This window comes from Hypomesus transpacificus, chromosome 17 (genome assembly GCF_021917145.1).
Source record: "Hypomesus transpacificus isolate Combined female chromosome 17, fHypTra1, whole genome shotgun sequence".
Taxonomy (NCBI): Eukaryota; Metazoa; Chordata; class Actinopteri; order Osmeriformes; family Osmeridae; genus Hypomesus; species Hypomesus transpacificus.
This window is the reverse complement of record NC_061076.1, coordinates 5,176,445-5,199,894: the sequence shown is the minus strand read 5'-3', so window position 1 is coordinate 5,199,894 and position 23,450 is coordinate 5,176,445. Positions and strand designations below refer to the sequence as shown.

Below are 23,450 nucleotides of genomic sequence, written 5' to 3'. Positions count from 1 at the left end.
CGCAGGGAAAGTGATATTACCCCCAAAATAATTTATCCTACTGATTTGACACTGCTCTAGTGCACAGCAATAATACATCTCATATGTTGTCGGGTACCCTTCCACTTAATAATTAGGAAACTTAATTTGTTTTGATGTAGTTTATTGTTCTTTATTTATCACAGGCAATTATAATAATCATCATAATAGTGCACTTATTTTTTTATTTTATAATACAGACATTTCTCTTTTCATCATCATCATAGTAATGTTTTCCCCTAATTTTCTGACTTCAGATTTTAAGAAAATGTTGTTCTACTGTGCGTAAGGGAAGGTGGTAAAGATTACAGTATTACAATCATAATTGGAATAATCAATAATGATGACAATAATCGTGAGTACAGTGTCAATAAAGAATGAGAATATGGTTCATATGTACTGTATACAATGGACAGAGACAGGGAATGGAAGGTGATTATATAATGAGGTGAGGGGCAGGGAGTTGAGGTATATTCTTCAGGATTAGAGGGGGTAGTCAAGAAATACAAAAAGAGAGTTGGAAGGGGAAGAGCTATAGAAAGACAGAGGTGATGGGGTGGTGGTGAAAGTTCAGTCAATAGTGTGTTCACTTTCACCCACAATTTTACCAAAACATCTTTGCTACCCTCCCACTGTTTATTTTTTTCATATTTACACAGAATTTTGGATGCATGGTTTCGTTCTAGCATTTCCCTGTTTCTCTCTAAATGTGAGAGGTGGTGAGTTCATGTGAAAGAGCTGAATGTCAAATGCTGATCAGATATTTATTTTGTGTTTCATCTTATAAATGAGAGGACGTTGGAATGGGGCTGAGGGGTGATCATGGAAAGGTCAAGAAATATGACAGGCATTCACCTCAATGTACGCATCATCTTTAAGGCGCCCACACTTTACTTCACCATGCTATCAGGTGTTTTTTTTCACCATAGTATGCATGGCATGCATAAAAAAAATTAACCAAAAAACATTCATTGTCATAACATCAGGGTCCATTCTGCTGTCTAACATGCAGCATAACAGGGGCAGTTAGCTTCGGAGGTCTGTCTTCCAGAGTTCCAAATTACTCATGGCTCAGTTCTAATTCACTGTCATCTTCAAGAGTCACAGATAAGGACTGGTCTGGACATGGACTCGAAAGCTGTTTCCACCATATTACACATTATGACAGAGAAAGTGAAATAATGTGCATGTTTTGGTAAGAGAACCAGCCCTTGTCATGTGAGTCTATGGGAAGGCCTTGAATTAGATGTGTAAGCTATAGTGAGACCTCTTTCATCAATTCGCATCAACATGTCAATAGCTGTGAGAGAGATTCTCATCTGAACAAGGTAGGCAAACACACTTACACAACTAGTTATGTCTAATAGTGGGTAATCATGGTGACTGTTGAGTCAATTGTAAACAAAGACTAACCTGATAGACAGTGTTTTGCTACTTGCCTTGTGAGCCACACACAAGACTTTACTGACCTGCTAAATCCATAGAATTTACAGAGAAGTGGATTGACACACATGGTCTCTGTGAAGTAACACAGTACAGTAAAGTATGGTGATGATGTGGCACAGTAATATGAAGTGCTGTCAATTGGAGTCCATAGCAATGTGGCAGTAGGGTTTGCCAGACGGTGGCTTAAAAGGTTTCCATAATAGTCATCCCAGATAGGGTGTCAACGAGGGAGGAGCTAGAACGAAACTAGCTTTCGCTTGCAGTTTTCTTTTTTAGGGGTGACCAGGGTGATGGAAGGGCGTAACCGGGGTAATGGAAGAGGGTAACCAGGATGATGGAAGGGGGCGTGGGGACCACGTTGGCCAAGAGAAGAAGGAGAGGGGAAAATTGTTTGGTTTGCTCTGTGTACATTTCTTTTGTGGGACAGTGCAAACCAGTTTTAAAGTCCTGTTTAATTCATATGTATTATTTGTAACGACATTGAAAGCAACAAGTCTTTGTCACTGGCAATGGGTTTCTGCTTTTAGAGGCAATTTGTGTTAGTTTCTGTGTAACATTCTTGCAAAAGTGAAGAGGGGACTACATACAGGAGCTTCCTTTTTAACCCTCTCCTGCTCTCTTCCACTTTTTCAGGTGTCTATGACTTGGCCTACATCAGATTTGCCTAAAAAGCATAAAATCTCTCATAGGTTTGTGTCTCATAGCTTTAGTATGTTTTGATTCTGTGTGTGAATACACCTTAATAATTTTTCTAAATTGGGACTAAACTATATACATAACGTAAACATAAGCAGTAAGGAATGTTTGCAGCATTGGTTTTCAAAACATAAAAATGAAAAAAAGCAAATGTTCTACTTTGCTTTCAGGAAATGATATGAACTCAAAAATAGCAGACATTAGGGAACTGTCTCAGTACAGACAATTCAATCTTTACTTAAATTTCTCCTCTTTTTATATTCCCATTTGATTCTCCATCTTTTCTTTCCATCTTGAGCTTCAGGAATATTCACAAATAAATAAATAAATAAACACGGAAATAGACTGAATAAAATAAATACATATTATGGCAATAATTGTAACGTTTTTGACATTCACTTAGCATCATCTTCCATCCTGGTGGCGGCAAACATCTAACTCATTTGCACTTAATTCACAAAGAGGAAAAAAAGACAAAATAACCAAAACATTGGATTTCATTCTTTCTGTGTGGTTTGTTTCTTTTCCCGTCCTGGGAGAATGAATATGCAGCATTTACATACATGTTTGTCTTTCTGCCTCAGTTTGGTCAGTCTTTCTTTCTTCTTGAAATGACATTTTCCAGATCTCCTTTTAGAAGAACTCGACTCTGTTCTCTCTGCTCATTTTGTGCACTCTCTCATATTTGGGATGAAAGGGGGGGAATTAGTGAGTGTAATGAATCTTTAGAGTGAACCTGAATTATATGTGACAAAAAACAACCAGTGTGGTGAAGTTCAATTTCCTTCTCTAAAATCATTCACACAAAAAAATGGTTAAACAAGATTCAGTCCCACAGTTGCATATCTTCTGTAAGGATTTGTGTATGGTCTTTCTAGAATGAGAACTAGGACTTATTTGAAAGTATGTGTTCAATATTAAGATGGGTCTACAACTATTAGATAGCTTGTTGCTATTCCTCAAATAAAGGCAAAATGGTTCTACAATTTCACAATCAGATAATAATTATCTGATTCTCTCTGTGAAGAAGTGGTACGAATGATATCAAGAGGAAGTGGCATTTGCCCTTTTCATTAGTCAAATAGCTGTATAAGCATTTTAGATGACTAATTTGAAAGCTTGATTCAGATTATTTTGTCATTAAGCCAATTATTTTAATATCGCTCTGTAATACGACACACCACCTCTATTTCTCAGTCTTTTAAGATAATTTCCTAACTTGCCTTTACCCATAATTCTATTGGATGGAACTATCACATTTCCCTACCATGGGGACAGGGGGGTTAAACAGGTTTTCAAGTTCAATGGGTGACTCCATCCTACAATTCACCATAGATCTTTCCTCTGAGCAGGATGAATCAGCTAGCTTCTGATCTGACTGCTGACAGGACTCATTTTGATTTTACATATGTGTGGTTGATGAAAGATGATTGGTAAATGTTTTGGACATACTGTAGACATGGACTGTGGTGTTCCTGACTATTTGATGATGGTGATTCCCAGTAGAAATGTTTTTTCTTTTTTTAAGTTAAGGTTGCTTATTAGGGTTTCCTGACTGCCTCAAAGGGCAGCCAGTGAGTGTTTTCCAATAAGGTGGTGTGGTAACCTGTGCTGTGGGTGTTCTGTTTGATTGGGGAAGCCGGTGTGTTCCTCAAGATGTCTCTGGCCGGTCCTGCTCCTGCCTTGTCTGGTGCTCTACAGGGTTCTGTCAGGGCTGAGACTGGGTCCCGTTGGAGGACAGGAGTCGGGTCTTGTCTTTACCGGATCCTCTCCTCTGTAGAACACTGCCACTGCCACCTATGCCTGCGTCCCCACGTTCGACCCGGTCACTTCGCTCTCCACGGTCCCCTCCGCCTTCGGAGCGGCGGGAGTTCTGGCGGGTGGGGGTGCCGGGCTGACGTGAGGAAAGCTGTCCGTTCTTCTCATCTAAGAAGGGGGATGAGGGAGGGACTGTGTGAAAAAAACACGTTGACTGTATGTGTGTGATTATTCAGAAATGTATGTGTGTGTAGGACCCACCAGCCAGTGCCTGCACAGAAGGCTGATCATGAGTACTAAGTAGCTGGGCTTGAATCGTTTCCACTACTCTCTTGAACCTTCGACTGGGACCTGTGGGTGGAAGATGAAGAGAAATTCACACTCCTGTCTGCACATTTCCTAGCCTACCTCACCCAGCAGGGACTAACTCTACAGGCTATCATCAATATAAGTCATTGTTACAGAGTATCACCCACAATGCACCATACCTGATATTAGGGTGAAAGTCACACTGTAGATGCCCGTCTCTCTCTTTCCTTCCCTCTCCGCCCTCTCCCTCTCTCGTTCCCTATCTCCTTCAGAAAAGGCGATGTCCACCTGAAACTTGACGGGTTTCTGGAAGACTGAGGGCCCGCCAGAGGACTTGTATTCAGCCCGGAAACTAGTTTGAGACATGACGCTGTGGCTCAGAGACGGGATCTGGAGTTGGAAGGGAGGGAGGAGGGGCATAGAAATAGATGGATGAAACTGTGACAGAGTTTGTAAGCAGAAATGTAATATTGTTGAATAACAGGATTATGACACGATTATGACAAATGTATCCATAGAAAAGACTGTGAATTCCCCCTGACTACAATACTGGGGGTGTGATGAGGACAATCAAATTCAAGAGAAGTAGGTGTCAGAACCACTCACAGACAGAAAGGCATGAACTATGTCAGCTTTGATGGAGCTGAGTGGTTTGTCTTTGATCACAACAAAGATCTGCTCCTCCTTCTCCAAACTGATGAAATTCCCAAACCACGACTTCTTGGCCAGCCTGCACAGAAGAGGACAATGGAGTGTTGTTAGACAGTAGAAAGATGGGCTGGTCCATCAACAGATAGGAGATCTGTTCTGCATGATACAGAACTGTGTTTGGATACTCACTCAGGGCTGGATTCTGGAGTTAGACTAGACATGTCCTCTGACGTAGGGACTGAAAGAGAGACAGAACAAAGAAGAGAGGCGATCAGAGAGGAAAAGGGAGAGTGATGACAGCAAAAGAGGAGTAGAGAAGAGTATGAGAGACCGTGGTAATAAACTTAAGGGTGACACTTGAAGAGGTTCTGTTTCATTGACTTAATTAGTGATCAGAGTGAATCATTGGTGCACCACTCTTCTCCACCTCTACGCAGAGATAACTAAGAGAGCTGCCGCTTGGAAATACAAAAAGGCAACTAAATGAATATATTATATAATTACACGCAAGCTTTAAGATGAGCTGTGTCCCCCTTTCCCTATTGGTCAAACTGACCCATGTTAGAAGTACTGTTATTTTTCTGTACTACCATCTTACCCTGCAGCTTGCGGCGGTGGAAACGAGGTGACCCCAGCAGGTTGTTCTTGAATGAATTGAGGCGTGTCCTCCAGTGGGCGGAGCTACTAGCTGCCATGCCCCCACTGCCTCCGGGGCTGGAGGGAGGAGTAAGAGACAGGGAGCCGCCGCCCACGCCGCCGCCCCCCTCCGCCCTGGAGGAAGAGGAGGAGGAGGAAGAGGAGGGAGGGGTGGGAGGGGGGTGCTGGGGATGGTGGACAGGGGTACCCAGAGGGGTGGGGAGCGGAGAGCCCTGGGGTGTGACCTGTGACACAGGGGGGGCAGAGTTAGGATAGATATTCTTAGTGACAGACTTGAAGACGGAGGGAGCAGGGAAGAAGAAAAAACGAGGGATGGGGGAGAGAAGAGGGGAGGGGGAGGGGGAAGGAGGCGTCTGAAGGGGGAGGGACTTCATGGACTGGAGGTGAGGACGATCAGAAGCCGCCTTAGAAGGCAGGGTCTGGGTTTTTGGATCGGGTGCACGTTGGGATGCCCGAGGAGTGGTGGCACTTCCTGGTTTGGGGTCTTTGGACTGGGTGGTTGAGGCAGAGGTGACTTCTGATTGGCTGAAAGTGAACACTGGGCTCTGATGGGTGGACAGACAAGAGACAGAGGGATGGAAAAGAAGGAAGGAGAGATGGAGAGAGAGCAATGGTCATGAGTTATGATTTGTGAAGATATTTCCTAACACATCTGTAATTCTCGCTGTAAAGATTACATTCATCGGTATATTATTTTTGGATATATGACTTCATTATATGCTGTTTGGGTATTTTACTTGTTGGGCATGTCAAATGTTTTAATTTGGTGCTGAGAATAGGAAGTCGTTTCTAAGATATGTTTTCTTTGTGTGTTTTGAGGGGCCTCCATGTTTGTTCGACGTGTCTGTTATGGCTTAGTGATGAGTTATGGCTTAGAATGGGACAGTATGGGGGAGGTAGACAGGCTAAACCAGAGAGGGTCTCACAACAACAACAGCAACACCAGATGCATATTTACATACAATAAGAATGTGTGGAAAACCAAAGAATTAGCCTAAAACTACCAAATAACTTATTAATAATAATAATAATACAAATAACCAAACTAAATCAGAAAAACTACAGGTGTCATTTCCGGAGATCTGTAGTCCTCAGGAACAGAACTCTATCTATTGAACAAAATACATACTATAATTTTCTTAATTTAAAACTGCAATCAAATTGAACAAAATTAGTATAGTAAAAAGTAAGTGAGTTGGCCAAAAGTGACTTACCCTGGGACTGCTCAGGGGGCTGGAGGACAGCCCAGTGGAGGCGCCACTGACAGAACGAGACCTGAAGCGAGAAACAGAATACACACCAATACATAAGCTGGGTATACTGCTAAAGCAAGAGACATATTTGTCTTTAATGTACGTGTGTGTTTCCACTGTGTGTTAGTGAGTGTGGCTGTGTGTGTGTGACCTCTGGCTGTGTGCGGACGTGTCCAGGGCTCTGCGAGGGGGTGTCGGGGATCCTTGGTCCGTCACACTCAGGACTTCCAGACTCTTCCTCTCAGGACGATGGCGGACATGACGGGTTAACATGGGGGAGTCTACCCGCTTCCTGGGGGGGTCTGCTAGGAGACCTTAGACAGGTTAGACTCCTGAATGGTTGGAAGTTGACACTCCTGACTGGTTGCTAGGCTCAACTATTGAGTTGTTCTTTAGAAATTGTGTCTCAGTGGTTAAAAATTTGTGTTTATTTTCTGTAAAAGATTTGTGTTGAAGTGGTGTAAAGGCTTCTAACCTACTGGCTAAACAACTGTGTTTCTTTCTTAAGTGGAGTAAAGCCTGTGTTTCTACAGATTGGCTAAATGACTGTGTGGTGTAACAGCAGTGTTTCTAACCTCTGTAGTTAAAATATGGTTTCTTTCCTGAGTGATACGAGGACTGTGTTACTAACCTGTGTCATTCCTGGGCGGCAGGTCTTCGTCTTCACAGCTGGGGTAACGTTCTTTCCTGTCCAGGAGCAGGTAATAGATCATCTTCTCCTGATTATCTCTGAGAGTTTGAGGCGGTAGATAGAGTAAGGCGGGGGGAGAGGGGGGGAGCATAACTGTCATAACCTACATTCTAGTTGTAGCAATATGATGTTGTTCTATCTAGATATAACTGTAAAAAAAAATTGTTCCCCCCCCCCCCCAGGATGACCTCAACAGAAAATGTCTAGATGAAAAAGTAAAAAGACACAGAGCCAAATAAGAAAGAAAGGGTGAAAGAGAGCCATTGTTAAATATCCTTGTACTTTGCCAAAGTGATGTAACACTTAACATGGTCAAACAAAACAGAGGGGATAGACAGAACAGAAGAGAGGGATAGAGAGAGTATGTGTGTGTTGGGTTTGGGGGGAGGTGGGGGACCACGACTAATTGCAACTGCGTAGATGTGGGTGTGACCCTAAGTCCAGCTCCCTAGTATGGGCATGCGTGTCTGCTACTCACTCCTCACACTGCAGGTCCCGTGTGAGTTTGCTGCGGTCCCTGAAGCAGCCCAGAGAGTGCATGCTATCCAGCACGTCAGGGTCCAGCTCTGTCACAGACACGATCCTCTTCACGCACACGCGCCTCGGAGGGGGCTGTTCCGGGCACGGCTCGTTACGCCCCCCGCTGTGTACATGATCAGACATGATCAGACATCAAACATCATCCTCCAATCGGGGCATGCTCATATAATCATGGTGTGGCAGGGATGAGAGTACTTACAGGTACCAGGAGTGTTTCTGTATTGCTTCTAGCTGAAAGGGGGCACACGTAGAATAAGATATGAATATGGATTCATCCTACATAAAACACATGTTGGTTCTAGATCTCTGATGAACACCACAAGCCAGGCTCCAAACCTAATATTCTATTAGGATGCAGGGCGGCGACCCTGATATAAAAGACTGAACTCATTTCACGCTGTGTAAATCATCTCTTCCCTGGTCACCTCTACAGCTGTCGACCGTACCTCGTTTATGCTTTAACTGATCTCTCACATCTCTCGTTTCTTTCTGTTCCCTCCTCACCCCCTCTACCAGCCCGGCCAGTTCAGCCTCTCTCTCTCGCTCCTATTCTTCCCAGTGGTGTCCCACCTCCCACCCAAACACTAGTTCCATCGTACCGTGAGCCGCTTGTCAGGGTTGACCTCTATCATGCCCTTGAGCAGGGCCTGGCAGTCAGGGGGGATGAAGTGGGGCATGTGGAACACCCCACTCTTCACCTTCTCCAGTAGCTGCCGCAGGTTGTCATGGTCAAAAGGTAACGCCCCCTGGAGAGAGGGAGCACAGAGAGGTGGAGGGAGCAGAGATGGAGGAGGAGAGTGGAGGCACAGAGAGAGAGAGAGAGAGAGAGAGAGAGAGAGAGAGAGAAATAGAGAGAGAAAGAGAAAGAGAGAGAGTGAAAGAGAGTAAAAGAGAGTAAAAGAGAGTGAAAGAGAGAGAGAGACAGTGTTAGGTCATGAAAACACACTTTGGAGGACAGTTTGGCTTTGTAGAAAAGGAAGAAAAGGAAGGACACTGAGACAGGTTCCTACCACTAGCAGAGCAAAGAGGATGACTCCACAGCTCCAGACGTCAGCCCTGCGGCCATCATACTTTTCTCCCTGGAACACACAATGGCACTGTTACACACATATTCCACAGAGAGACTGACAGAGGGAGAGGGAGAGACCGAAACAACCTACCCTGATCACTTCTGGACATGCATAGTGGGGAGATCTGAAACAAGGAAGAAAATTGATATTGATATTCTGAAAACTGATATTCTGAAACTATTCTGAAAAATATTGATGACAGACATATGAATTGACAATCAGCAGAAGTGCACTCAGCAAACACACACTACCTACCCACAGCTCGTCTCTAGTAGGCTGTCCCCAACCTGTAGGGAGGCCATGCCAAAGTCAGCAATGCGAATGTTGTTCTTCTCATCAAGGAGCAGGTTCTCTGGCTTTAGATCTCTATGACTGCTCACACATACAAACACACACACAAACACACATCAGGGAGTCCGTTTGGAAAAAAACTGATACATATATTGAGTCAGTATTGTCAATATATTGCTGAGTCAGCCTGGGCTGCCCCCATATTGCCATATAACTGACCATATAGAGTGACTGTGGCAGAAGTCAAGGGCTGAGATGATCTGCCTGAAGAACTTCCTGGCCTCTTTAGGGGTCAGCCTGCCTTTCTTCACCAGGTAGTCAAAGAGCTCTCCACCTGATACATGCTCCAGCACCAGGTATCTAGTGGAGAAAATACCAAGGAAGATGAAAATAGGCCTTCACAGAGCTTGTAAACACACACACACACCTTCCACATACATGCTTATACACATGCCATGATCCTACAGTGGAGGTCACAGAACATTCTTTCATAGCTTAGTTTCTAGAACCAAGAGTCCCACAGAAAGAGAAAGATAGAGGTTAAGTATGGAAAGAGAACATACTTACAGATACTTGTTATTCTCATAAACGTCATGCAGCTTCAGTACATGAGGGTGTTCTATTAGTTTAAGAATAGCTATCTCTCTCTCCACCTGAGGAGTGACAGAGAGAGAGGGGCAAAGAAAGACAAAGAGAGGTAGCAGGATTGTGATGGAGACAATGAATGAGAGAAAGGGGATAAAGTAAAGGTAAAGAGAGAGCAAGAGGAGGAGAGAGTTAGGGTGAGCAGGAGAAGAGAGGAGGAGTTTGTGAGTGACAGTTTAAGACACCGTGAGGAGAGAGGCTGTATAACGCAGCATACAGTCTTAGTCCACCGTTCATACTCAAAACAGACAACATTTCAAGTTCCAAAAATGTTTTACGGTACACGGAAACTGTGAACACTGCCAGGTGACATTGGCTAAATTGTGATTGTACTCTCCAAGAATACAATGACAGATGTAATATGTCACTGTGTTTCTGGGTCATTGTCATATTATACTACATGTGTCACCAGCGAATGAGATGTGTTGAAGGTGCACAGCATGTTACCACCCCTGCTGTGTCTGTCACTCTACCTTCATAAGGACAGACTCGGAAAGCTTTTCTCTATTCACAATCTTTATAGCCACCTTCTGTCCAGTTATGCAATGGACGCCCAACTTCACCAGACCTGAGGGAGGAACGGTGGGACGGGAAGGAAGATACAAGGTGGGCACAGAGAGGAAGGTTGATCGTTTGTGAGAATGACATGACACATGACATAAGCTAGACTATATACCATTCACTGTTCATGGCCGTGCCTTATGAGTATTTCTGATCACAGGAATCCGACACAGTTGTATCCTAGGGTTGCATTGTTCTCACCAAGTCTTCAACAGATTAATATGGGTGATTTTAATGCTACTGTATTACCATGTGCATACACACAGAAATGCATAGGCCTACACAATAAAACACAGTAGCCACACGCAATTTCTACATACTCTGCACTGCAAAAGTGAGAACATGTAAACTTCACAAATTATGTGAGAACGAAAATGTTGAAAGGGCCTGTGATGACATTTCCGTTACATTTGGTAACAGTCAACACTAAACGCAAAGCATGCAACCTACCAAGTCACACCGTTTAGACTAACATATTTAGTTCATATGTAACACATTTAATCAATTAATACATGGAAGTTCGGAACGAATACTTCGAATGTTTTTTTACAATCTTACATTACGCTATTCGAAGAAAACCAGAAGATTGGTGCACCCTTACCTGTCTGCCCTTTCCCCAGCGTTTTCTCCAGCCGGTAAGGCCCGACGTACTGGGCCGATTGGCCTACAGTCAGCTCTTTGCTAGTCATGCTGACCGTCTGTTAAAGACGGAATTCTATCACTATAAGGCTATATGATCAATGTTATTTGTCCAGAAAAATTTATAACGATTACTCTCAGTCCTTCGGGCGGCGCGGCACCGCCGTACCGACATTACAGACACATAGCGATGTCACAGGGAGTGATAGAGAGCGGCTGTGGTCGCGATGGCAGTTCCGTGGCCTAGCCTACTCCCATGCACTTGTTTTTCTTGCGGCTACTGCATATATTTGTTGTTGTTTAGAGATAAATTACAGTATATTTAAAATGATAACAATAACTGCCCCATCATTGTATCAATTCAAAAATGAACGTAGGCTACATTAAATTATTGGGAGTTGAGAAAGAGGGGTAAGGAAATATTGACAGGCGCTAATATTAGGCTAGATGTCCAAAATGAGATACAGAAGGGATAAACAACAATTGAAATCGCTGCAGTTACTATGATAGTATCGTCAATTAGCCTACCGTAGCTGGTTGCAGCTGTAATATGAAAATCTCTCAAGCAGAGACTGCATAGCAGATGACATCCAAAATCTACCCGATACAATTTTTTTAATAGTCAATAATGTTTGTTAAGAAGTTGTCCCGAATGTTTTCACATAGATATAGCCTATTCGTCTTATTATCCTCCTTCTAAAACTAGACTAAATGTTTTGTTTCCTTCCCGGATAGCATATTCAATTATTACAGCCACAGAAGAACGATTTTCCAATATCCGGTGCACACTTAAGTTTATCCCTGGCCCTGCATCAGGAAACTGGGATCATAGCGTCGAAACAGCGTCCCCACTATCCGCAACTGTCCAGGCTACTCTCAATCTTCCATTATCAGTGTCAATAAAGAGTTAAGATTGTGTTCCTCTTTAAATTTCTCGCAAGAATCGTTTACTTTGAATGTCGAACGTTCGGCCGTGTTATAAATCGTGCTTCTAGAAAAAGCAAGCATCTTTGGATGGTGTAGTAGCCTGCCGCTCCCCCTCCCTCTCCGTCTCTCCCTTGCTCTCACCCTCCCAGCCTGACTGTCTATGTACATATCACAGCATCTTCTCTTGCGTTCCTTTCGCAGCCATAGGATTCATTCTTCACCGGTGTCGGCGTGAATTTTGTCTTGTCTTCTCTGGAACGTTTGGAAAAATATTTGTTTGTCTATCGGAGTTTTACGCATCCATACGCCGTCACGAGATAAACTCTACACCGGTCGTAAAACCCTTTTTTCTTTCTCCCTTCCTCTCTTTGCTTGTCTCTTCGTCCAATACAGACAGCATCAGCATCCGGGTTCCGCTTTTCCTACCCCCACCCTCCTTTCATCCACCCTCCACGCCTCATCCTTGAGCCCGGTGTTCCTCTCCCTAAATATTAATTTAACAATAATCTTGAATTCTTGAATTCTCGCCTACCTTCAATTATCTTAAAATCCTGTTTGGGATTTTTTTTGTTATCCTACATAAATCATTCTAATCATTCTATTTTACCAAGACTGAATTGTTGGTGGAAACTTTTTTTGACAAATGCAGTTCTCATATAAAAAATAAAAAAAATAAAAAAACATTTTTTGGGGGGAGCATTTACAAATAGTTATCTATGTGATCGTAGTGCAATGTGTGTAGTTGAATATCTTGACATTACGTTTCTCTACTTAATCTCTTAATCTTAATCTCTTCGTGCGGACAGGTTGAAATGTTCCAGATTAAATGGTGCATGGCTTGTTTCTTGATGGTGCGATCGTTGACATAATGAAATATGTGCGCCTGGCTGGCCTAGTTAGTCCCTTGCTTCACGTGGAAAATTATGAAACCATGAAAGACAGCTACTGGGACAAGCCAAATAGAGGCACAATGGCCTTTGGTGCAACAATAGTCTAATTAATTATTGATCTGATATTGTTCTCTGTGGTTGGATCCCCACCCCATTAACTTCTAAAATTCCATATGTTCATTGTTACATGTACAAAATATGTGAGTTGCCACATGTTTTTTAACCTCAGTACACAAAATTATGTAGCCCCATTTTGATTAATTTCCACAGCTGTGGAACGAATGATTCACGTAATGTGTGAACGCAACGTAGTGCAGTTCCCTTTCTGTCCACAGAGTGTCAGTATATACCCATGGCTTCCTACTTAAGCGCCCTCCCACATTTAACACATGAACACACCTCTCACAACCTATCATGCAGGTTGATCATTTAATCCAGTGTTTGTGACAGATTGTGCTTGGCTTTTAGGTGGTACTTTGGCTATAACATAGTGGTGGACAATAAAAAATCATGTTTCAAAAGGGTTTTTCATGAGGATGTAAGTGATCACGTGGAAATATGTTTAGCAAAATAGGTGAATGTCTATCACATGACGAATCACGAAGGCACCCTACATGACATTTTAAATGTAGGCGTGTGTGACCTCAATAACCAAGAGTCTAAACGTACTGTTCCATTCTCACACACTAGGAGTCAGGTAATCAGAATGAGCATGCGTAGGGTTAGGGTTAATCACATAATCAACATCAACAACAACAGATAGAGAAGAATACTACTTAAGCCTTCACAACGTGCAGGGTCACGCAGGTAAGGATTAAGTGTGTTTAATATCCTCTTTACAGTGTCAGTGTCCAGACTAATTTACGTTTACGTTTTTTGTTGGATCCGTTGATGTCTGAATGTCCTTCCTAAACTTGTCACATGGAACAATTGAAGAGGTGCAATGATCCTTTTGGAAGGTATTGAACATACTGTTTAGCCTGTTATAGAGCACAACAGGCTGAGTGATAAGAGACTGGGCCAGGTTCCACTCCCTCCTTAAGCACACCCACTTCCCTCTCCCTTGTCTCCTAAGGAATGCCCAACAGGCAGTATCCCTTAAGACCTTCTGAGTAACTCCAGACAAACCAAAATATCTCCTCCTTCCTCAGCACATTTACACACAGGCATCTGATTTGGCACCACACCAAAGGTTCTTTAGGTCCTGCGAGGTTAGAGAGAGCATGTGCGGATTGGGAACCGAAGAGTGGGTCTTTTTTTTGTTGTTGGAGGGGCGGGTCACATGGTTAACTTTTCAGTTCAACACAAACACAGAACCCTCTTCTCCTTTTCCACGTCCAAAGCTTCCACTTTAGGCAGCGATTTTGGGGTTTGGTCTACAGTGTCTCTCAACGTGACTCACTCACAATCTGTGCCTGCAGACTTCCCTCCAGTCTGCTGTCGTTAGCCAAGCTGCGCTCACCACAGGTGGTGCATACTCACTTTTTGCCCACAGCCCTTCACCACAAGATTAACCCTGTAGTTTGATTCCCCCGCTAGTGTATAGGCATCTGTGTGTGTAGGCTAGGAGCGCAGCCAGAAACCCCCTTGACCCCCCACACTGCAGCGTCCCTTCTCAGCAGCTGTAGTAGACCTTGCACATCTTCCAGTGTGAATTTAAATAGACAATCGACAAAGGAGACACGAGGAACAAACTCTTAATAGTCGGGAGGGTCACAGAACATGGTATCCAGAGCAATCATCTTCTCATTACTCAAACAGGGCCGTGAACAAGGAGCATTAGTCAGATTAAAAGGTTAATCACCCCACTGGGCCAGTAAACCCATTAACAAAATGCATTATAATCCCATGTTTAAATGGGTCTGGATTAAGGTAAAGGACTACTCACTGTCAAGTAAAAGTTACTAAGACAGGCTTTACGAAGCTGTCCCTAATAATAAGCAATAAGTGTACATGTTTACACATGTTTTCAGGCTTTGTTGAGCCTGTCAGAGGTCAGTGGAAAAATTAAAAAACAAATGACTGGTGGTGCAATTAAAACAAGAAAAGTGCTTGAAGGTTTGAGCGAGGAACTGTCAGATGAAAGATGAAACAAAAACAGTCGCATTCTTAAATCAATTTCTCGTAATCTTTATTCCATTTAAATGTATGCATCTCAGGTGGACAATTTACATAAAACCCAGAGACTCTGGACTTGTCTACAAATTGATGTAAATAACCACAGGGGGGGGAGCAAGGAGGGATGGGGGGGGCAATTCAGGATGCACCATTTAAGCCTTAACATAGGGGGGTGGAGACAAATGTGGTTTCTGCCATCTTGAACCGGAACCCCGCCCCCAATCATCGTTCAGTCCAGTGCCGTTGTGCAGAAGGGAATGCTGGGAAACGTGGAGGACTCAGTGCAGTGGACCTAGATGGCAGAGAAAGAAGAGAAAAGGAAGGATGAAGAGAAAGAGAGAACGAGAGAGGTCAAGCTTGGACAACAGAACAAGGAGACAAAAAGAAAAAGGTTAGGTCATAATGGATATTGGCTTACACAAGTCTGCAGGCTTAGCATGGCTAGAGGTACTGGCACACCACTGGGTTGTTTACCCCAAGGCTGGTTTGTATGCTGGCCAAGCCACATTCCACTAGCCTATAGTACAGTGGAGGTTTTATTTTGGAGGTAGCTGCGTACCTCCAACGTCATTCCCATGGCCCATATACAACTACCATTACTCCTCAGAACCAATACTTAAGAGTTATATTACAAACCAAACCATGCCCCATTTTCTTTTTTTTCTTTTCATTATGTTTACTGTATGCACCTGCCTACCAAAGTAAATTCCTTGTTTGTGACCACTTACTTGGCGATTAAACACTATTCTGATTCTGATCAACTCTTCTGATCCTAGTTACCGAGGTCACATCGGTTTCAGCCAATGAGGTAGAACACGGAGAAACTCACATTTCCGAGTCGAGCTCCTCTCCTCACGACGCCTCTGCTGCACTCTTCACACAGGCTGCGAATGCCTCCATCAGATCCTTACAGCCCTCCCCGCCATGGTCACTCACACTGCGAGGAAAGAAAGAGAGAAATACAGATATTAACATTCTCGACTCAGCAATGGCTTTGCCCCCCCCCCCCCCCTGTATCTGCCAACTAACGAGGGGCCAAGCTACATTCGGAGAGCCAAGCATCACTAGCACGCGTTCTGGATTCAGGCACAAAGCGTTTGAGGAGGAGCCTGCAGCAACAACTGGATGACAGACCTGCATGCCTTGGCCGCCAGACCTCCCTGACAGAGGTGAAGGGTGCTGACAGAATAAGCGGTCACTAAATACAGGCAACAAGGAGGGTCGGTGGATTATTTCGGGCACTCGGCACTGAACAGAGGCAGACACTGCCAGAGCAAATTAGAGTGATGGGGCGAAAGAGAGCGAGGGGGGAGAGAGGAGTTGGTGGTGGGTGCAGCTTAACCCCATACGTGACAATAACTGATTATGTGACAATGCAAAATATATAATTGCAGTTAGACAAGGAAGGAGAAACCAAAGAAGGGATGTGAGGGGATCATGACGTCATCTTATCCCCCGCCTACCGACCCACACACAAAGCTCTGAGGGCATTTCCAGGGTTCTCCATCCCTCCTCCTCCTCTACAGTCACTAGGCTGCCTGTGATGTAATGTGCACAGCTGGTCTCTACAGATTAAAGTGGTTTATGCCATCCCGACCGAATCGGTTGGGATGGGGGGTGAGAGGACCAGTGTGTCCCTGCGTGTGGGCGTACGTGCAAACACAACAGTGATGACCCAACAGCAGAGCAGCATGCTGAAGAGCTGTGTACAAATAATCCAACCAAAGCCCCGCACCACCCCCGTTTTGACTGGGGGGACAAGACTGAGTCGGTCCACAGTGGTTCAGACTAGATATGGCTGGACTGTACCTTTGGGATAAGAGGGGGGTGGGTGGAACCGCGGACGTAAACGCAAAACCGGCAGCCATTTTAATAATCAAATGACATTGAACTGGAATTGAGGGAGGGAAGGGCAGATTGTAATCACGGGTGGTACACTGACTGCATTCTTCCACTCCACAGAACCTAAACCGTGTGTCCTCGACAGCGTCACACTGGAGCCTAGAACTTGGATCAACCAATTAGGCTTTGTTACGCAACTCAGAACAAACCCACCCCTGTCTCACACAAAAGACCAATTAAAACACACAATGAGGACTAGAGAGAAAGAGCAGGGGAGATCCTCTGAATGAGATACTACAAGTCTTGGATCAGCTTTAATCTGCAAATAAGAAAGCAGCTGGATACAAAGCAACCCGAAGCTGTTAAATGAAGAGACCTGATTGCAGCAACACAACATGGGAAACAGCATTCAGAAAGGTTGTGTTAGGACAGCCGGTATTGCCGCAGTAACCTTTACAGGGCTTCCCTGAACATGTTAAAAGCAGAGGGAGGAGATATCATGAGCCCTCAAGGGTGTGTATGCACGTATATCATAACCAAAATCCAAGCTCAAAAAAACTATGGTAGCTAAACCTAGTTGGCAGGTCTGTATGGAACTGACTGACCACCACTGCTGGTGGAGCCAGCAACCAATCAGGAAAGGATGGCTAAATTATTGACGAGTTAAGGCAAATCCCCTGCCAAACCCATACATAATGAATTACTCACAGGTGGTGGGTGAGCAGCATTCTAGTCAAGAGGAGAGTCTAAAAAGGACTGTGGTCTTTGTCACTAACCGTCCTGGGACAGAGGTAGTGCTGACTTGAGAACTTAGCAGTGGTTAGCAGGAGAGGGCAACTGAGGCAGCAACTGGTAGAATGAGTGAATGGCTGGAGTCCCTTCAACCAATGGCCTAGTTAATGCAACCCCATAGCCCCCAACAGTTAATCTTGCATGTCAAGTCATGTACCCTACAATGACCTGAACACAGTCTCTGTTGCACAGAGGATCTCCTCGGTAACAACAACGCAATGGAAAACTTAACTTGGAATGAAGTATTTTTGGTTTCAGGTCTGGAGTTGCTTTTCTAGTTTGTGGTAACGTACCTTGGGGGCTTGAAAGTGGAGACCCAACAAGCATTCCGCAGAAGGGTTTCCGCAAAACAGAGCAAGCACATGCATGCCTGCATACAAGCCAGAGGCCTGTCTTCTAGTGAACACCCGGGTGGATGTCTGTATGTGTGCACATAGGCAACTGTGTCCTCAAGTTCCCAGAGACTAGTTCAAACGGTAGTTAGAAAATTCCTGAAAATCGAAAGGCTACAGATATGAGGGGGTCCTGGGACATACATGGTTAATATTCACACACACAGTTAACGATCCAAGTCACACATTGACATGGGTAATCTTTACATTGGCCTGTTATGAGCGGGCTAAGGCTACACAACCATATTATCGAGTCGATGGTGAAGTCAGGCAATCTGAGTTGCCATACCACCAACCTTTGATCTTGTAATAAAGGTGAACATGTCCTAGATGTGTTGAGCAGGCCCCAAACCTGTAAGAGCAGTAGCATGTTCAAGGTCACCTTGAAACCTTTACATGTCTACACCACTGTTTTACTAAGACCCAAGTGCAAGGATCAACCCTAGGATCGTTTTACACCACAAATCATGGGAAATACAAGAGAACACGGACATGAAACTGTCTTTTTTTTATGCTACTTCCTCTTCCTAAAAGCAGCCGACCAGAGAGACAAGATGGCTGCCCCCAGTTCTGCCCTGCTCCATGTGAAGCTGCTTACTTGGCTGTCAAGAACAGGTTTCAAATTCAGCTGCAACATGATCTATGTCTTGGAACATGTCATGGTATCCTGTACATACACAGTCGCCCATGCATGACTATTTAAGAGCGGGAGGCTATAAATACACTGCACTGGTATACATTACTCCGAGTCAGCCGTCTCTACGTTGGCTTCAGCAGGTCAGTCTGTCACGTGAAGAGAAGGCCAGGCATGTCTCACCATACAGGCCCTCAATGACAACCTCAAGGACCATGTGGCTTTAGCATTACACATAGTGGCCCAACTAGGGGAGAGGGTGGAGGAACATGAATGGGCCATGCCACATCAAGGACATGGGCTCAAGGACCACAAGTCACTTTGGATAGAGGCACCTGGTATATGGAATGAGACATCTCATCCATTTTTGTGAGTGCCTTGGAAAAAGATTATATTGCACTACTTAAGTGCCCTCAAGAGTGGTACACACTGTCCTGTGTGGCATTGACCAAAGTGTCATGTGTTCAAAGTTCAACAAGTTTCACAAAGATTCACCACACATGCCCTTGGACATAGTACAAGAGGTATCCTATAGCCTGGAGGTATCAAATGGCCAAATGGCCATGCAGTGTGTGCTTAGTAGCCTACGCCAAAGAATCTTGAGACCTCAATCAGCACTGAACTGTTGTCAACAAATGTTGACTACGTGGTATAGCTAATGTTAAAGTTCAACAAGTATTCCACTCAAGACACCCTAACACAATTATGCCTGACAAATATAATGTGGCACTTGTGAAACTTCCAACAGAAACGCCAGGCCTGAAGCCCTTATCTGCCCTCTCACGCCCAGGGGTCAGGCTGTGCAGGGCCTTATCAGGCCTCTGCAGCCCACAAACTACCAGGCCCTAACCGTGCCATGGTTCAGAGGAACAGGCGTAATATATGATACAAAAACCAGCGTACATGGGTACAGGCAGTTTGGGACACTGGCAAGGCCAAGTGACGTCGAGGGCGACGGCGCGTGCGTTACATCACACATCGAGCTCCGCTTTGACATTGCCTTGTCATTGAGCCCTCCTCAACACACAGGCCTTCCTAGTTCGCATTGACTGTACAGAGATAAAACCCACAACAACCTAACTGCTAATCCTATGAGGAGGTGGGGGGGGGGGGGGTAGTACACGCACAGGTTGAAGACAATGGAGAGTCGAGTTAGTGCTCCCTCACTCACGCTCATCGCTGTTGACACAGCAAGCCTACAGAGAATAGGAGGGGGGCGGGGTTATGGCGTCGCTAAATTCTTTTCTTTCAATCAGGCATGAAGAAAAGGTTCCGATTTTAACCCCTTGCCCCCGACCCCCCTTCATTAGGTACACCCACCAAAATGCCAAATTGGATTAAATCTCACGCCAATGTACCGCTGCCCCAACATTGTGATACATAGCTAGCCGCCTTCTCCATCTTAGCACGAACGCAGTGGCGCTCCCAACATCCGATCCCATCAAGATACACCACCTTTTCCAACGTACAAGAGAGAGCTGTGGGAACACTCCAGACATCACCCCACGAGGAAACAATGACATGCAAACACCTGGAGTCACAGGGCACAGAAACATCCAGAACATCCAGAATATCCAGAACACACAGCGCCAGCGGCGGTCATGCCTCGGCCACATTTAGAGCCAGTGCAAGGCATCCTGACAGTAGTCAGTTTGCATGGAGATGGCGGCCACACTCCACACTCCCACTCCCACGCCTCCACCTACCACTTGTCCAGGTCTGCCTTGATGGCAGCGCAGGCTGCAGGGACGGGGGACTCGGCGGGGGCGGCGGCGGTCTCGGAGTCCGACATGGCTGTAGTGCTGTTGTGTGCGTGTGTCTCTGCAAAACGTACGCCTGAGTGCCAGAGAGAGAGAGGGAGAGAGCGTGTCAGTGGGAGGAGAGTCACAGTAGGTGGAGGGTGGGAGGGAGAGAGGGGAGGGGAGAATGTGAGATGGTAGAACACATGTGTACATAAGGGGGTGGGGTGGGGTGGGGGCAGTGACCCAGACAAAGTTCAGAGGGAACATAAATCGACTGGAAAGACTTGTTGGGGGGGGGGTCAAAGTAAATGAACCCATGGAGTAAGTGGTAGGAGAGGTCAATGGAAAAAAAAAAAGCATTACATTCAAGTAGACTGGATTTCATTTTGGCTCAAATCACTCAACTGTAGTACGTGTGGCACGGAAATTGGTATTCCCCCCGTAACTTTTACAGAATGGCGCAATCCGACAGTGCTATGCACTAAAAAGCTGACATCGTCTGAGAAGCGCACGTTTCAAAGCCCGTGCAAACTGAGATGGAGCGCAAGATGAAAAATACCGCCCGACAAGATCTATGATATTCTGCCACCTACTGGATACTTAGCGCACTACCATTACTTTACTGACATTCACTACTGCGTAAGGTCATCCGTTCATTGCGGTATTCTGTCGGAGTTGAAGCATCAGAAACCCCCAAATTTGGTTCTAATCAATTTAGAAGGTATTGCGGAATGTTCTGTCCATGGAACACTGGAAAAAACGGTAATGCGGCCGACCACACGCGTCTGAGCATATCATTCCGAGAATTGAACGGATTTCATTGATTAAAATCCGCTCAGGAATGCTGACATCTGTCAAAAACTGAGCAGTTTTAAAATAGAGATAAGTGACTGGGTAGATAATGGTTTTGAAGCCCAAGTCATCTTTGTTCAATCATGGTTGAGTTGCGCAATGTCACTATACCTTACGGCAAGAGGCTATGAAGCAATCTTACAACACAAAATGCAGACATTTAGGCATTACAACACACAATACATTTAAATAGTAGCCTTATTCCTATTTTGCAACCATGCTAGCCAATGCCTATATCAGTCATTGACAATAATTCCCTTTTGCAGGCACACCAGATAGGCCTGATGCACTTGCATGTTCAAGTTCAAGTTCAAGTCTTTTATTTGTCAGGTGCACAGAGCAACACAAGGTTAGACTGGGCACTGAAATTCTTAAGACAAGACAACGCAAGCACTTGGCATAACATAACATATAAGTACACAGAACAAATTCTGGACATGGACAACTAGGCTATATAATAAGGCTATATAATAAACAAACGAATGTTTTTCACTTAATTTAAAACTACACTGCATTAAAAACTTTACGACTAATAATAACTATTGATAAAAGAAAAACTGACTGAAAGAAAAAAAAAACAAACAGACTAGTTTTGATGCTATTGCATATATTTCCACTCCTACCTGGTCACCGTGCTGAAATTGCTAAATTCTTTGTCAGTTTTAGTTCATGCTTGACCCGACCCTTCCTCACGGTCACACCTGTAACCCAATAGTAGGTGGTTCACAACTCAAGCACTCTGGGAAATGAAGTATTGTCAATCTGGTGACGTTGGATGAAACACCATTCGCTGAATTAGGGTCAGACTCTAAAAATCCACATTTCCAACTCAAACATGATATGCTACTAATGTATGTAGTCTCAGTGAGATGAGACACACTTAAAACTTTGTAATCGTTGGAGCAATTCAAGATTTGTTAACGTAATTGTGCAGAGTACAGACGAGGCCCCTAAATTTCCCAACCCCCTCATAATGTCCCGGTAACTAAGATAGTGGCTAGATGTTACAATCCATTGTTAAAACAAGTAGGCCAACAGAAAATTCACCTCTCCGGTTTAATTAAGTCACACCTTAAAATAGTTGCAGGAATTTATAATGGAACACTAAAAGCAAACCTCAAATGTAAAGTTAATGGGCCTACATGTAAAACCTACCGAAGACTAAGCTTTGCATGAAAACAAACTTTTTTCTGTTTTTGAAATTCGTATTAGGCTACGCACTGGAAAGCCCCCTATAATATTTAAAACACAATGATACGAGTTTAACTAGCTCCGTGGAAGTAATATTTTTTTACACTGATCTTGCTTAAACATTTTTTTGGCTTCCAATGGTAAAACATGAAAGGAAGGCAGGCTTGACTTTGACAAGAAAAACAAGCAATGAGACCATTCCGCAAACCGAAAAGAACAGCATGTCCTAAAACCAATGCTGGGTATTGAACCTGACTACGGACCCGATTTAATGATAAACATAGCCTAATATAAAATGTCCTACCCAAACTGTGTGTGATCTTGGTCCTGTAAGGGGTAGAGTCAGTCGAGGACTTGCAGATCCCGAAAATTGTAGCAGGGGGGCTTGGGTTCCTCAAATGTGGTGTTGTATGGTGAATGGAGGTTTCAATCCTATGGACTGAGGGGGCGTGTAGTACGTGTGTGTGACTACATGTGTGTGTGCACGGTGTGTGTGTGTCCATGTGTGTGTCTACGTGTGTGCGCGCATGTGCACATGCACGTACATGCTTACGTGCCCGTTTTGCAAAGTAATGTAGAGAGGCCCAGAGGAGGGAGGAAGAATGTCCTTTACGCAAACGTGAAAGAAATGCATAGGCATACCTTCTCTCAGCGCAAGGAAGGGGGCCAAGTGGGGGGAGGCCTCACATCCCCCAACACAGAGAAGGAGAGAGAAAGCGAGTGTGTGTGGGTGTGTCTCATATCAAGTGTGGAAAGGGAGCTATTGTTACTCTGCCGACCACATAGTGGGGAGTTGGGTAAGAGAAGCGAAAAACAGCGGGAAATGATTTGTATCTATTAAAAGC

General features: G+C 44.5%; 1 protein-coding gene and 1 long non-coding RNA gene across 3 annotated transcripts; both read right to left on the bottom strand.

Annotated features, from left to right (window-relative positions):
• Positions 1–134: 134 nt before the first annotated feature.
• On the bottom strand, positions 135–12,274 carry brsk1b (BR serine/threonine kinase 1b). The gene is made up of 19 exons (XM_047039120.1): positions 11,188–12,274; positions 10,499–10,593; positions 9,948–10,033; positions 9,600–9,740; positions 9,345–9,461; positions 9,180–9,213; positions 9,030–9,098; positions 8,619–8,765; positions 8,219–8,250; positions 7,958–8,122; positions 7,420–7,517; positions 6,940–7,090; positions 6,750–6,810; positions 5,477–6,080; positions 5,068–5,116; positions 4,834–4,957; positions 4,407–4,617; positions 4,180–4,269; positions 135–4,086 (listed from the first exon to the last, which is right to left on the bottom strand). The coding sequence occupies exons 1-19, from the start codon at positions 11,273–11,275 to the stop codon at positions 3,869–3,871; spliced, it is 2,580 nt and encodes an 859-aa protein (XP_046895076.1). The 5' UTR covers positions 11,276–12,274; the 3' UTR covers positions 135–3,868.
• Positions 12,275–15,151: 2,877 nt separating this feature from the next.
• Positions 15,152–23,090, bottom strand: LOC124479724. 2 transcript variants are annotated; one of them, XR_006957456.1, is made up of 5 exons: positions 22,910–23,090; positions 22,038–22,115; positions 20,527–20,656; positions 15,990–16,097; positions 15,152–15,452 (listed from the first exon to the last, which is right to left on the bottom strand). It is a non-coding gene; the product is annotated as an uncharacterized LOC124479724 (long non-coding RNA). The 2 variants fall into 2 exon arrangements; XR_006957455.1 differs by lacking the exon at positions 22,038–22,115 and having other exon boundaries at positions 22,910–23,075.
• Between the last annotated feature and the right edge of the window lie 360 nt (positions 23,091–23,450).

What these genes read in the sequence shown, in the direction of transcription:
- brsk1b (XM_047039120.1), bottom strand. Translation starts at nt 11,275, where the DNA reads ATGACTAGCAAAGAGCTGACTGTAGGCCAATCGGCCCAGTACGTCGGG. An exon ending in TATGAGAATAACAAGTATCT is followed by an intron (nt 9,741 to 9,947) that starts GTAAGTATGTTC and finishes TTTCTCCACTAG; the next exon opens with ATACCTGGTGCTGGAGCATG. An exon ending in TTCTGTGCAGGCACTGGCTG is followed by an intron (nt 4,087 to 4,179) that starts GTGGGTCCTACA and finishes CCCCCTTCTTAG; the next exon opens with ATGAGAAGAACGGACAGCTT.